Raw genomic sequence first — 15,806 nt, 5'->3', positions numbered from 1 at the left:
GGAAATGACATCAGCTGTTACTGATTCATAAGTGTATGAAGTGTTTGTCTTTGTGCATGACTTTCTGTAGATCATACTTCATGATAAAATGGAAGGAAGACTTTGTATGATTCTGGTCTGACGTAACTCTGTTTTGATAATAACACAGCATGTTGGAAGTCATCAGGATCAGTCTGGCCGAAAAATAAAGATGAATGGAAACATGAAGGTATGTAACCTGCTACCTTTCAGCTTTCTGCAGTAACCGCATTTCTTAAAGGTTGCGTAAACAACAAGACTGAAGGGTATACTACGAAGTGAGATCAGGGGCTTCGTGAGTCAATGAATAAACCTTGGTATGACTGTATTATATACATACTTATGATATGTTATAAATCTGCCTATAGCACTATATGAGTATGCAATATGTGATAGCACTATATAATACAGTAGTATGATAAGCAGTACCATATGCATTGGAATTGCTGGTCAGTCACTGCCTTTTTATTTTCTAGGATCAGTGTATAATAAATCACAGTTATGAAACATTCTAATCACTGTTATAATGCTTTATAATGTGATTATAAATTAATGTTAAGTGGTCATTGTTTTCTTTATGGAAAGTGACAAACTCAAATCATTCTTTCTATCTAAGACCAACAAACGAAAAATGTATGTTCACTTTACTAATGACAACTTTCACAGGGATTATGTCATAAGAACAAATATATAATCAATTACAACTATAATCCTGTCACTATGAATCAGTAGCATTGCGCTAAACAACTGTATAGTCGGGTTACCTTGGTACAAATCTGGCTAGGTCTCATAGTTGGATCAGCTGATCACATCTGGATCAGCTGTCATTCGGCACTAACAGCTGGAAAGACTTTTTACAGAGTTTATGTCTGAAAACATGATCAACTAGAATGGGCACTCGGTAGAGCGCATACCTTCGCATATCACAAGATTGGGCATTGAGTTATGAACATGTTGGCATTAGTTGCATGCCAATTGGATAGAAATGGTAAAAAGAAGATGTTGACCTTTTCATGACCTTGACCATGACCTTTGACCCGATCGATCCCAAAATCGAATCAAATGGTCTCCGGATAATAACCAATCATCTCACCAAATTTCATGCGATTCAAGAAGATTTTGACCTTTTTCATGACCTTGACCTTTGACCTGATCGATCCCAAAATCGAATCAAATGGTCTCCGGATAATAACCAATCATCCCACCAAATTTCATGCGATTCGGTTTAATACTTTTTTACTTAAGCGAATAACACGCATACAAATAAATAAATAAATACACGGCGATCAAAACATAACCTTCCGCATTTTCAATGCGAAAGTAATGATCAGTGGAACAGAATAGTTTCCTGGTCCGGGCAGTTTTTAGCTATCAGTCCAATGAAAACCCACTTAAAATATTGATTGAAAGGATCATATAGTGTTTTCAGTTGATTTAATGGTGGAAAACTACTTATACTAATACACGTTTATCATTGCTTTCAAGTGAAGAGATGTTTTCTCTGTAGCCTGTTTACCAAACAACATTGTGTATTTAGTGTACAGTGTGTGGTACTTGTACTTTGTTCTGTGTCATGCGTATACACACAGTGCTGGGTTCTACCGGTGGAATGCATTGGTCTTATTTATGAATTATTTGAATCTGTATGTTTTGCAATTCTGATTGTGACGTCATTATAAAATAACAGAATATGATTTTGCTTTCTCTTGGCCACTGAAATTAATTTATGAGGCTTAATGTTTCAGGTTCAACTTAAAATATAACCCTTAATAAACCCAACACTCAGGAATGATCAGCCTCATTTGACTGAATGGAAATGTGTATTAAAATGTATTTTCTCCAACTGATCTGTCGTTCACTAAAATCCAGTCTTTCCAGGATGCATTCAACTACATCTCCTTAAAGAACTACATTTCTGAAATGACAAGACGCAAGAACATCCTTAAATAGTCTTTATTTATTTTGATCCATCTTTTGCCCGTGTGCCGTAACACCAGAACCAATGAGTCAAGTTTGGTAAAGCTGTAACATGTGGGGCCTGATCCTGCACTTCAACAATAGGAACTGAGAGAGCTGATGAGTTTTTCACCAAGCTATGTCAAATTCCCTGGCAACTGTTTTAAAATATTAAAATCAAAAACACCTGACCACCATGAGCGGCTTGTATGCATTTACTGCTCATCAGAGGATCAGTCAAATGTATCCAATGATTCAAGTACACATCTTACCATATATCTCTACGCAGTCCATCTGCAATACATGCACATGGTAGGAGCCACCCACCCACATTTTAAAATATACATGATAAAAACATTATAAATTCTTTTCTTCATTGGTATCCCATTATTGTATTTGTAAATGGTTCTTCGCATTTTTAAAGTTTCTTAAAAATCACACAGTACTGGTTTTATTACAATTATCCACCAGAAATGGTAAAAAATATTTTTCCTCAACAACAAAATATGGCAATAGAAATATGATCTTTTTTTTTTTTTATGACGAGAAATAAAATAAAATAAAAACACTCACACAACCACCACACACATTGTCTTTTAGCGTGCGTTGTTTGTAAAGTCTGTTTCTTGTTGGGCAGTTAGAGTAGCCCCACTGGGAGGACAATGAAGAATATTTAGCCGACAGATTCATCGTGGCTGTTTGTCTTTTCTTTGTCAAAGAAGTTGATGCTCGAACATTAAACTTCAGGTATTAGCCAGGACCGATTATGTCCACGAAGAGCAACTTTATGTGGAAACTAAAGTAAATAAGAAGAATAAAAAATTTAAAAAGAGAATTGACTGACCCATCAAGCCACCAGGCAGCAGTTTAAGTTGACTATCAGGAATGAGCACAACGGAGGCTTTCTCATACCTCAAAATGTTTGAGTCTTACATAATAATTTACTTGCTCTGTATTTCTTTAGATAAAATAAAATAAACTTTTTGATACCTAGAGATGAAATGTCTTTTACACCTGTAGTTTTAATCCCACATATAAATACTTTTTTTTTTTTTAAAGAAGAAAAAGTTAAGCATTGAATTGCAGTATCGACTTTGAAGCTAAAATGTGTGAATTTTTCGAATGAAAAAAACAAACACGAACGTCTGCGAGGAGGAACAATGAAGTTGCGTTCGACAGTGGGAGCTAAGAATATAAATGTTGGCCATCTTGCATCTGGAGAATTAGTCTACAAGTGAAATACCCTGTTCAGTTTGTTGAGTCTTTGTGTCTGACAGCTGAAGTGTCGAAGACATCATTCTGCATCCATCTCACACGAGCCCAAGGAGTGCCTTGCATACCATCCATTCACTCCATCATCATCCTTCTTCTTCTCCTTCTTGTCCTCCTCCTCTTCTCACATGACGTCAGCCCTTTTGTCCCGGACTTTGCTCCGTTGTTTAGTCCTGGCCTTGAAGGCAGCCGAGTTGAAAAGATGCTGTTGAAGAAAAAGATTAGAAGATGAGTGCCACAACGTTTTTCTTCTCGAACTGTAAACACACTGGATGCCGTGCTTAATTTGGCAGCATGTGCAGCTGAATAAGAGTTTCAGCATAACAAAATACTGAAATAAATGCATCACACACACACACTCCCAAGGTCAGACTGTTGCAGTCAGCAGGTTTGGGATTCAAGGGCAGAAGAAATGTGGTTACCTTCTCTAATCGAGAGCTCTTTTTGCCTTTGGTCGTAGCGTCCAGTATGAGGGGAGAGCCGAGGCCAAAGATGTCTCTCAGTAGTGGGTTGAACTGCACCAAAACAAAAACCGTGGAGTTAAAGACATGGCTTTGGAGACAATAGTGAAACTATTGACTTTGATGTTTTTGTATTCATGTGATGGAGACCTTCAACAGTAAAAAATAAAAAATAAAAAATATAAAAATTTGAAAGGAAAGAAATGAGTCAATTTACTTGACAGCTGCGAAAATCTATTTTTCACCTTAAACATCCACTAAAATATTGAGAACTTAATTAAATAAACTCTTATGTCATCTTGCCTACTGAGGACCTACATTTGGATTCCCTTTCTGATCTTAAATCATTGTTACATTTTGCAGTACGAAAGCTCCTTATCGCGAAAATGCTGAACTCGGCGTGTCTGTGCATTATTGCTTAGCCTATTTATAATAATCGAATAATGTGGCAGTGGGATTCACCCACACACATGTGGTGCATGTGTGGGTGTGTTCACCAGCATTATACTCATATTATAGCTCAGTCTAGGGATGCAACTAACGATTATTTTGATAATCGATTAGTCGGTTGATTATTTTATCGATTAATCGGATTAAAAAAACAAAAAAACTGTAATTTTCAACCCTTTATTCAAAACAGGGTTCGTACGGTCATGGAAAACCTGGAAAAGTCATGGAATTTTTAAATGGCTATTAGCAGGCCTAGAAAAGTAATTGAAAAAAATAAAATCCCAAAATATTTGGAAGAGTAATGCAAATTTGTTTTCATTCAAATTTTAATTTACACGGTATATATAATGTATGCTTTGGAATTCTCATTGTTAGTTTAAATACTACATCTTCTCACTTTGTCACGTATAGACAGAATTTTCACAAAATGTTTCATCATGGAAATTTGGTTTAAAGTCATGGAAAGGTCCTGGAGATCCACTGGTCAGCATGTGGATGAACCGTCACAAACAGACTGACAGCTTTCCTCTCCTGAGCAGTGGTCCCCATGTGGACCGGCCCCCTGAACAATATCAGAGACGCGTTCAGATTTATTATTTTTTCACCTGGCCCGCTGCCGTTGAGATTGCAGTGAGACGCGGAAAAAATGTGAAGTGGTGCTCTTCGCAATAAAACATCTTTGATGGACGTGTCGCGTCTCGGCCAATCAGCGTTCAGATGTCCGCAACGTTTGGGAAGTTAGGTTAGCTTGAATGTTAGTCCGCTACATCTGCTGCTGTCACGCTGCACGGTGTAGCGATACTAACAAAGTACCCGTACGTTAAAAACGATGTGATTTAGCATATTTTTAGTATCGATACTCCGCTCCGTTAAATGTTGTCTGCACGCGCAGCGCTCACAGCGAGTGGCGTCGTGGCTTATCTCCGTTGCCTTTCTCCGTGGTAAAATATTTTCCGCTATCCGCCACGGAATAAATAACCACGTTTTCTACGTTATACTCTCGTGGAAATGCCACACACATCGTGACATGTAGCACCCTGGTGTCTGGGTTCATGACGTCACCCGTTGGCGCACTCAGCTCCGTGAATGTCTCCGACTACGCGAATGACTTCCGCATCCAGCGCCACGAGAGCAGCAGCAGCCAATTAGATTCACTAACGGAGGAGCAGCTCAGCGCTGATTGGCTCTCACAACGCAGCGTTCCGTCTCTCCTCTCCCTCCGCTCTTGTTTCTCCTGCGCCGCTCTGCGCTCAACTCAACTTTGTTTATACTCCGTGACTTATTGAGCGCCGTAATAATCGCGCGACACAACGAATCGATAATGAAATTCGTTGCCAACTATTTTAATAATCGATTTGTATTGATTCGTTGTTGCAGCCCTAGCTCAGTCACAACTGAAGAGATGTAACTAAAACTAGTACCGCTCTATGAAGGATCAAAAGCAAATCACATGACACTGGCTGCACAGTTGCAAGTGACAGAACTTGAGCGGGCTGTGAACGAGGCTGCAGCAATCAAAGTCACACTTTTCCCCACTGGGGCACAAACACATCATTACTCAAGTTAGAAAACGCCCAACCAGGCAGCAGTGTTTCCTGACCTGTAGATGGTGTCTGACTCCGGACTCCAGGATCTCTTTGAAGGCATCATAGATTCTCCTTCTCATCCAGCTGTCGATGTAAACGCTCTCGATTCCAAACTGGATCTTCTCATCGGTGAAGTCCTCGTTCTGCAGGCGAAGAAAGGAAAACATCACACGGTCAAAGCAAGAGCGCGTGTGCACGACGTGAAAATACATTTCGAAAATATATGCATGTTCAGGAACCAATTTATTGATAGAGGTAAAATAATTATTACAAATGTCATCGATGCAGCGGCGACACAAACCTCGATGTAATGTAGCACGTCCCTGAAGACGGAGCGCTGTTTCCGCCGGTCGTTCTTGGCTCGATGCTTGTTGCTGTCTGTGGCTAAACTCTTCAGACAGTCACACATACTTTCACTGTCCTCCACGGCAAATTCCTACACACAAGTGACATAATTGAAGCAAACAAATATGATAATAAAAACAGGGTTAAAAAAACAAAACAGAAATGGGTTGACTGGTAAAAGCAGTAAACAAAGATACTCAATTATGTCTGTGTGTGTGTGTGCGTACCTCATCTATATCTCGTCTGAGTTCCACCAACAGGGCGATGGTCTCTCCCACTGCTATCCTGTAGTCGACGTCACAGCTCTGCAGACACGCCTGCAGTTTGGGGAGGTGACTGCAGGGAGAGGGAGAGATTCACTGCTGGATTCGTCAAAGTGTCCCACCCATGAAACTTAACAGAACTAAAGTGAAGGACGACTTTACTCTTTCGTCCACACGGATGCATCGATTTTCATTTGTTCTACCCACAGGTCCAGCAGCACGGCCAGTCTTGACGTAGGGTAGAGGGTGACCAGCAGCGACCAGGCCTGCAGGGCGGCGTTGTGCAGGGCTGGACTGCCCGGTTTGGATGTTGGCAGCGTTCCCTCTTTGTTGGGGTAGGAAGCCATGAACACACTCTCCAGTAGGGTCAGGGACTTGATCAAGTCCTGGAGGTTCAGTGGGGATGTTGAGGGAAGGGGGAAAACAACAACTATAATGAGATAGAGAAGACACTGATTGGAATTTTCAGAAGGCTTTTGTTGCCTGATTTGTCTTAGTTTTTACATTAAGTAGGTATTAACAGGTTAACAGAAACCCTGAAACCACGAGCAGTCAAACTATTTCCCTGTAGCCAGAATAATGAGATCGTGATGGATTCAGCCTTTGAGAGCAAGTTGTTCTCACCTCTCCTTCTTCAGAGGTGGAGACATAGCAGCACATCCCCAAAGCTCTGGCACACTGATGGAGAAAAATTAAATTAGTCAAATAACCAGATTTTTTTTTTTTTTAAAGGACAGCGAGCATGAAGAGAGAATTCCACTGATGAAAAGTTTGCGACATCAAAACACGTATGACCATTGCAATCGAGTTGCTCCTCCCAAAATTCTAATGCAATTTATTTCTTAAGTCAACCCTAAAATTTGTACGTTCAGAAAACTCCAAAGTGGTAAATAACCTGGTTTAGACAACAGAAGGCAACTATTGAGATTAAAAGAAACAAAAATACTGTGATTTTTGAGCACATCACTCAATTATGTTGGCATATATTTGTTTGTCCAGAGTTCCCAATCCTGACAATGGCTGCTGTTGATGTCACAATGTGGGAGTGGTCCTCAACAGGTTCATAAAGACCGTCTAGAACATACCCGTTGATAAGGGCGGTATCAACTGCAGTGTCATGGACAGTCCACCTTAAAACAGAACTTCTGAACTATGACTCACTTAACTTAGTGAGCGGTTGAAGAAATGCATTTCAGAATTCTCACTAAATCAACCAGATGTTGGTCTTGTTGTTGTCGTTATTGTCACATTGCCGAGTTCTCTAAGGCAATGAACATATTTTTGATCCAGCATTGACTCACGGCATGCATACGTCCGAGGGGTTTCTGTAAACTCTGATATCCAAAAGGTTAATGTGATAACTCACACTCTGGCGGACTGCGACGTTGGCAGTGTTGTCGAGGAGAATAGCGGTGAGGACGGGGCGAAGCATCTTGAAGCCCTCCTCTGCCTCGTCTCCGCCCCCCAGCTGGATGCAGAGCAGGGTGAAGACTGTGGCTGCCGCTGCCTGCTCCTCTGCGCTGCCTGCAGGGGAAACAAGGGTTTCTTTATTAGTTGAACTGCAGTTCTTTTTGACGGCATTTCGGTTCCACCATCGGAGACGAGAGGATGAAATGATTTAAGCACCAGCAGGTTATTCTGTCGTACCCTTCTTAAGGCTTCTTTCCAGGCAGTCGCTGATGGTGAGGCGTCGCTCCGTCAGGAAGTCGTACAGCAATTGGGAGGAGAAGGCCAGTCGCAACGACTCGAGACCGGCGAGACGCGTCTTGGTGCTGAGAGGGACACGCCGAGAGGAGACCGTGGTCTGTGTTCATATCTCTCATGGTCTGGTGTTGCACCAGGACTTTGCATGTCTTTCCATTCATTCCTGACTATTCCCATGTCATACTATTTACACTCCCGTTCAAAAGTTTGGGGTCACCCAGACAATTTCGTGTCTTCCAAAAAAAAAAACACTTTTATTTATCAAATGAATATAAAATGTAGCCAAGACATTGACAAGGTTAGAAATAATGATTAATATTTGAAGTATTAATTTTGTTCTACAAACTTCAAGCTCAAAGGAAGGCCAGTTGTATCGCTTATATCACCAGCATAACTGTTTTCAAGCTGTGCTAGCATAATTGCACGGGTTTTCTAAGGTGATTAGCAAACACAATGTACCATTAGAACACTGGAGTGAGAGTTGATGGAAAAGGGCCTCTATACACCACTGGAGATATTTCATGAGAAACCAGACACTTCCACCTTGAATATTAATTTACCACATTAACAATGTATAGAGTGTATTTTTGATTAATTTAATGTTATCTTTATTGAAAAAACAGTGCTTTTCTTTGAAAAATAAAGACATTTCTAAGTGACCCCAAACTTTTGAATGGTAGTGTATGACTGGGGGAAAGCACAAAAAAGCACAGGCTCACCTCTTATCCATCAGGTTGTCTATGCACTGCTTCAGTTTGTCTAATGTTTCCTCCTGGGCCGTCTGCTCATCCACCGGCTCCCCTCCTGTGTTGGGCAAGTCGACACACAGGAGCTGTATTCAGCTTTAATGCTTCAGTTTAGGGTCATGCGAGTTGTACACAAAAGAATTGCCTTTGGTGAATGTAAAGCGGTACCTTTGGCAATGATAACAAAATAAACAAGCATGTATGAATAAATAATGCATTATCTGCATTAAGTACAAACCTACGCCCTCTTCCACCACAGACGTGCACTCGCTGGCACTGCTGCCGGGGCTGAGAATGTCAGACGTCAGCTCCTCATCACTCGCACCGGACTCTCCCTTCACCCCATTTCTAGTACCTATGGTCAGAAAAAAAGACAGATAGGGAAATAGTGAGGCGAGAGAATGATAAGGGAGAAGGGATACTCGGAAAAGGACAAAATAGCAGACACACCGGGCACTAGAATGCCATCATTTAGGAGACAGTCTTCTTCTATGAAGTGTCGTACCAGCTAATGACCGGTTACTCACAACTTAATTCTCAACTCCACCAACATACTGGACTGTATATAAATAAGTGATATTATATTTAAACTGTAATAGGACATGTATCTGGGTACACACACACACACACACACACACACACACACACACACACACACACACACACACACACACACACACACACACACACACACACACACACACACACACACACACACACACACACACACACACACACACTCTTGAGCTACAGCTCTGCAGTGTAACACCCCGTTATATAAGGATGATTTAAGTGCGTGTGTGTATATATATATATATGTTTCATTCCTCCGGTCATTTTTATATCTGCTCTCCACAATGCCACGTCATGTTTTACTATCAATCTCATACCACACAGGGAATGATTATCTCTGTTAATAATCAGGGCGTACTGACACGACACGAGGAGGCAATCCGTGTTCCCACAGCTCCGCCCTGTGTGGGCCGTAAGTCGACTGAGTGAGTCAGTTTGTTACACTGAGCTCAGGCAAGCTAAGCCGAGCCTGAGGGTCCTGCTGGCTCAGGACTTTCTACTGTGGGTTGGATTAGTGAGACCAGAGGGGCCATTCTCTTATTCAGTGTGTACCATCCAGACCGGTCCGACTGCAACTGTGTATTCATGTCAACCAGGACAGTCAGTCGGTATGAGTGTTGCAGCCATGCCACACGGTAGCTGTAGTTACTTTATCTGTGAGAGGGTCGTCCCGCAACCACAAGGTAGCCGGTTCGATCCCCGCTCTCTCCATAGTTGCACTTTGAAGTGTCCTTGAGCAAGGCACTGAAACCCCAGTTGCTCCCCGGTCACATCCCGACAGCCCACTGCTCCTTAAGAACTACGGATGGGTCGAATGCATAGAAGAATTTCCCCACAGTGGAACCATAAATGATAGATTATATTATTAGTCACACTACCAACAATAGGAACAGACTCAATGCCCAAATATACCGTAAATATGACAACTTGCAACATTTTGTCTGATTTCATTCAGCTAAGTCTCAACTCAAACGCAGCTACATGAGCAACTGGAAGGCCGACTTATTGATTATTACCATTTGAGCTCACAATGTGTAAACTAAGAACACCAAATTGTAAAGATGTTGTCTGAAAGTGAATGCAGATGAACGTGTGACCCACAATGTAGCACACTATCATTTAAAAAAGAAATTCTGCATTCTTCTGAAATCTAAACAATGTAGCTTTAACCCCATTCACATCATACTTGTTTTGAAATATTTGACAAATGATTGATCACTGGATCGTAGCTGGGTAATTAAATCAATGCCAAAACGGTATCGTCAACCGTTGCAGGTTGCGGTCTAATTAATAACTGCCTTGTCATTTGTGTCAGTATATTACAGTCAGTTGTAAAACCAGGTGTGCAGGTGAGCTTATGCTTCTGAACTGGCCAACCGTGTGACAATTCCAGTTTTTCATTTTCTAAAGGTTAAACCCTGAATGCAGCCCTGCCTTCCTTATGCAATATTCTGATTCCTGCAGCCTCTCTTTCACATGGCTACCACTCGCAGATGAGATAACACACCGTATCAGTGACTTACTTTATCATCCTTGACCCACAGAACAGGTTACTTTAAAGCTGCTCAAACACACACCGCTCCATGCCTTCCCATGCAGGCCTGCCTGCCCACTCACAGCGATGATGAGTGTGCGCTCCCTGCCACGACCCACGCGTCGCCTCCACTTTCTGCTTTCAGAGCAATCACTCAAACAGCTGCAGCTGTCGGTGCCCGAGGAAGAGGACCTGCTGACGGACATATCGGAAGTCCAAGCCTGAGGGGGAGTCGGATATAGTTGGAGTCACCTGGCCAATGGCCATGACCTTGTAGTGAAGCTGGAAGACTATATTAACCTTTGAACTCATGGTTGAATGCACTTTTTGTAAATTGCTTTGGATTAAAGTGTCTGCTAAATGACATTAATGTAATAACCTGTGAATTCTCCACAAGGTGTTACCCAACTACAGTTTTTCAAATGTAAAATCCGATTCTGCCCAGTTTGTAATCTGTAGAAATGTGTGGAAACGTGCAGATTTGAACTCTTAATCCACGAATCAATGAAACACCACTTGTTAAAAACAAATAAACACAAGGCAGCTGCAAGGACATGTGAGATGGGAAAGTCACAAAGAATAATGACGTCAATTAAAATATAAACCCCAACTCCTCCGTTTCTCTTGCAGTGAGGCAATTTGAAAACAGTGTCAAGTAGGGCTGCAACTAACGATTATTTTGATAATCGATTAATCGGTTGATTATTTTATCGATTAATCGATTAATCGGATTAAAAAAACAAAACACTTTAATTTTCAACCCTTTATTCAAAACAGGGTCCGTACGGTCATGGAAAACCTAGAAAAGTCATGGAATTATTAAATGGCTATTAGCAGGCCTAGAAAAGTAATTGAACAAAATAAAATCCCAAAATATTTGGAAAAGTAATGCAAATTTGTTTTATTCAAATGTTAATTTACACGGTATATATACGGTATGCTTTGGAATTCTCATTGTTATTTTAAATACTACATCTTCTCACTTTGTCACGTATAGACAGAGTTTTCACAAAATGTTTAATCGTGGAAATTTGGTTTAAAGTCATGGAAAGGTCCTGGAGATCCACTGGTCAGCATGTGGATGAACCCGGTTTCCTCTCCTGAGCAGTGGTCCCCATGTGGCCCCGCCCCCTGAACAATATCAGAGACGCGTTACGATTTATTATTTTTTTCACCTGGCCCGCTGCCGTTGAGATTGCAGTGAGACGCGGAAAAAATGTGAAGTGGTGCTCTTCGCAATAAAACATCTTTGATGGGACGTGTCGCGTCTCGGCCAATCAGCGTTCAGATGTCGACAGCGTTTGGGAAGTTAGGTTAGCTTGAATGTTAGTCCGCTACATTTGCTGCTGTCACGCTGCACGGTGTAGCGATACTAACGAAGTACCCGTACGTTAAAAACGATGTGATTTAGCATATTTTTAGAATCGATACTTCATTAAAAGAGCGATCAGAGCTCACGCGCTGCCCCGATCCGTCAAATGTTGTCTGCACGCGCAGCGATCACAGCGAGTCGGGGCTTATCTCCGTTGCCTTTCTCCGTGGAAAAATATTTTCCGCTATCCGCCACGGAATAAATAACCACGTTTTCTCCGTTATACTCTTGTGGAAATGCCACACGTCTTGACATGTAGCGCCCTGGTGTCTGGGTTCATAACGTCACCCGTAGGCGCACTTAGCTCCGTGAATGTCTCCGACGACGTGAATGACTTCCGCATCCAGCGCCACGTGAGCAGCAGCAGCCAATTAGATTCATCAACAGAGGAGCAGCTCAGCGCTGATTGGCTCTCACAACGCAGCGTTCCGTCTCTCCTCTCCCTCCGCTCTTGTTTCTCCTGCGCCTGCGCTCACTTTTGTTTATCAACTTTGACTGTTATATTATTGACTTATTGGCGCCCACAACATGTCGATAAAAAAATATCGATAATGCTACTTTGCCATTAATTTATTTTTTTTTTATCGTTGATTGTTTGCAGCCCTAGTGTCAAGAATGTTACACTGGCATGATATACTTCATACACATATGAGGTATAGAAACCGAAGTTTGGATGTAGGTACACTTTCTTTACAGCCATGTGCTGTTTGTTTTAAACAGCCATCAAAAGAGGAATGGCGAGGATCGTCAACTTGCGGTGTTCAGGCACGACATGATGAAGAAACTCAAAACAATCAAGTGATTTTGCCAATATGCTGCCAAATAAAAAGACAACACCAAGAGGCTTTGGAAAAGTTAACCAGCAGTGAGGGGAAGGGGGGGTTTAAACTTTTCAGATGCAGCTGGAAAAATGCATGGATGACCATGATGGAATAGAAAGACATCAGAAGTGAGCACGGCTTTCCTGGAACTTTGTCTTGCAAAATACTGACGCAAGTTGAGACGCCTTGAATAAAAATCATACAAATGTACACAGATGTAGAACATCTTAGTCAGCGTCTTTATTTGTAGTCTCTATTTTTAAGTTGGAGCGCTATTAGCCGAAATCTATATCTCCCATAACCCTACATGTGCGTGTATTTCGAGGCTGGCACGTGTGCACCTCCCGGATGACGTCACTCCATACAACGTGAGGGGCTGCAACCGCTCGCCTTCTCCGCCCGCAAATGTAACACCATTACAGACACACGTGCGTGTCCGCACCGCTACTGTACAAAGGATACACAACGTGCAACTGGGTTTTCCGAGCTGCACGTAAACAAACTGTGTACATTAATGCACCGAAAGACTCCCGTTGGTTGTTGTTGCACATGTTGCTCCTCTCCCACGCAAGTTTATCCAAAATGACTTGTTCCATAGTGCCACATGGTTGCTAAAAATAAACTCCGTAACCCGGCAAGTGTAGCTTTAGCCAATCAGGGCCTCGGTCGCGAGAAGAAACCACCGGTTAACCGCGAACCAACCTTTCTTCCATTCTTCTGCATTTTAAAGTTATATACAATCAGTAAAGCGAGTGGCTTCGACACGAGTATCACAAACACACCGCGGACCGACCGCAGAACTCTAGCAGCATCGCTGTTTAACATTGTAGTCTGGAAAACCGCGTAAATCAAGCAGCTGGAGTTAAGGGCAGCCACACGCTGGGACGGCATCGCGGTTTTAATTCCGCCACGTGGGAAAGAGACCCAAACGACCAACATGCAGCTCACGTCCACCGCGCACATTCACTCCGTTAACTGCCACGTCCAGCAGTTACTTCTCATCTCAGAGCAGCTGGTGCGGCCGCACGGATGTTATTGCTGCTCTTACCCGGCTTGCTGGAGCCACGCTTCCCTTTTTTCCTCCGTGGCATGTCGAGCGGCGCGTTGGTCCACAGTTCACAAAAAGCCGAGGCGACGGCTAGCTCGAGTTAGCCCGCTTCCAGTCAAACCGTGACGGCGGCGCAGGAGTCCGGGGCTGCTCTCCGTAGCTCGTCCCGGCAGTCGGGTTAAAGCTCACCGAATGACACGCTCTCGAGCACGTTGTGTTGACACTCCGGCTAACGGAGGCTAGCGTCCTTCACGAGCTCCGAGCACGTTCGGCAACTCCGTTTGCTTCAGTCCCGGATAAAAGAGTTTTTGGCGGAGAAAAAGTCACCTCTCTGGTGACTGTTTTCACACTGTATTACCTGTGAGTGTTCCCCGGTAGTCTATATCTAATACCCGGTTGCAAGAGGGAGTAATTTCCAAAGTGTTTGGGACGAGGTTTCGAGCACGTTGCTGTCGCCAAGCCCACCATCTTTCTCTTGGTAACCGCTGATCCAACCAGCAGCCGGGGTTGCCAGTTTAGTTTTGCTAACATCCCCCGTTTTCGGTATCGAAACCAACCTATATACGTAATGTAATAAACCCTGGTTTCTGGGAGAGTTGAGTGTTTAATCTTATCTTAATCTAAAGGATGGGTCTGGAGTAAATATCATACCTGCAAACTTGTCACCTTTCGGCGAAATTCGCCGTTTTGAAATCAAAATAGGCCATCCACGTGAATAGTGTAGAGACGAAGAGTTTTTGTTTTGGGTAGGGGGTGGGTAAATTGGACGGCCGGTGTTACACCCCTACTGGTTTTCAAACCTACTGGTTTCCCTACGCGTGCGTGTGTTGTGTTCTCTTCACATCTGCAGCGGGGCTCTGTCTCGCTCACCAGATTTTATAAAAATATGTGTTTCTTCATGTGTGATGTGTAGCGCTCACTTGTACAATCGTAAATAGATGTGACATGTGGCTTCAAGAGCTCCAGCAATATGTTCTACATTGTTTTGTAGATGGAACATTACTAGTATTCCATTCTTCCTGTTGTTCAGTGTTCGCAATGTTTCTAATCTCTGTTCACAGTACCATCGTCATTATATACTCGTCACGAAAGTCAATTAGTTGTTGTCGGTATTGTGTGGCTGTTGCGTTGCGAACAAGCATCGCTAAACATGTTTCAAAGTGTAAATATCCGAACAAGGTAACCAGTTGTTTCAAATCCCCTCCGCCAAACTGTTCCCATGAAACAAAAGATGTGACGTAATGGTTGAATATATCAATTACTTGAGTTAAAATTAATATCTGGTGGCGCAGCGCACAGACTGCGCGGCTTAGAGTGCAGTCTCATTTTACGTGACAGGGATCGAAACCAGGTCGGGCGATCTTTTTTTTTTAATTAAAAAAATATATATTTATTTCTTCCTCCGTGGCTGTGATGCACTGCTCACTTATACAATCGTAATCGCCGAAATGGATATGAACGGAGGCTTGAAGATCTCCAGCAATATGTTTGTGAATGTGTGACGAATCTGGTGAGCGAGACAGAGCCCCGCTGCAGATGTGAAGAGAACACAACACACGCACGCGTAGGGAAACCAGTAGGTTTGAAAACCAGTAGGGGTGTAACACCGGCGTTTATGAGATTGGAGTGAGACACGGAGAACATGAGATGTGGTGAT

The 15,806-nt window shown here is 42.6% G+C and overlaps 1 protein-coding gene across 1 annotated transcript; it reads right to left on the bottom strand.

The window, feature by feature from the left end:
- Window positions 1-1,953: 1,953 nt before the first annotated feature.
- Window positions 1,954-14,598, bottom strand: ifrd2 (interferon-related developmental regulator 2). Its single transcript, XM_056423686.1, has 12 exons — window positions 14,150-14,598; window positions 9,040-9,156; window positions 8,775-8,859; window positions 7,999-8,123; window positions 7,718-7,875; window positions 6,976-7,029; window positions 6,559-6,737; window positions 6,316-6,424; window positions 6,045-6,179; window positions 5,758-5,886; window positions 3,669-3,761; window positions 1,954-3,451 (listed from the first exon to the last, which is right to left on the bottom strand). The coding sequence occupies exons 1-12, from the start codon at window positions 14,190-14,192 to the stop codon at window positions 3,371-3,373; spliced, it is 1,308 nt and encodes a 435-aa protein (XP_056279661.1). The 5' UTR covers window positions 14,193-14,598; the 3' UTR covers window positions 1,954-3,370.
- Window positions 14,599-15,806: the final 1,208 nt, after the last annotated feature.

The sequence above is a fragment of the Pseudoliparis swirei genome, chromosome 9 (assembly GCF_029220125.1).
Source record: "Pseudoliparis swirei isolate HS2019 ecotype Mariana Trench chromosome 9, NWPU_hadal_v1, whole genome shotgun sequence".
NCBI lineage: Eukaryota > Metazoa > Chordata > Actinopteri > Perciformes > Liparidae > Pseudoliparis > Pseudoliparis swirei.
The sequence above is the reverse complement of the archived record's forward strand: the minus strand, read 5'-3'. Positions and strand labels throughout refer to the sequence as shown.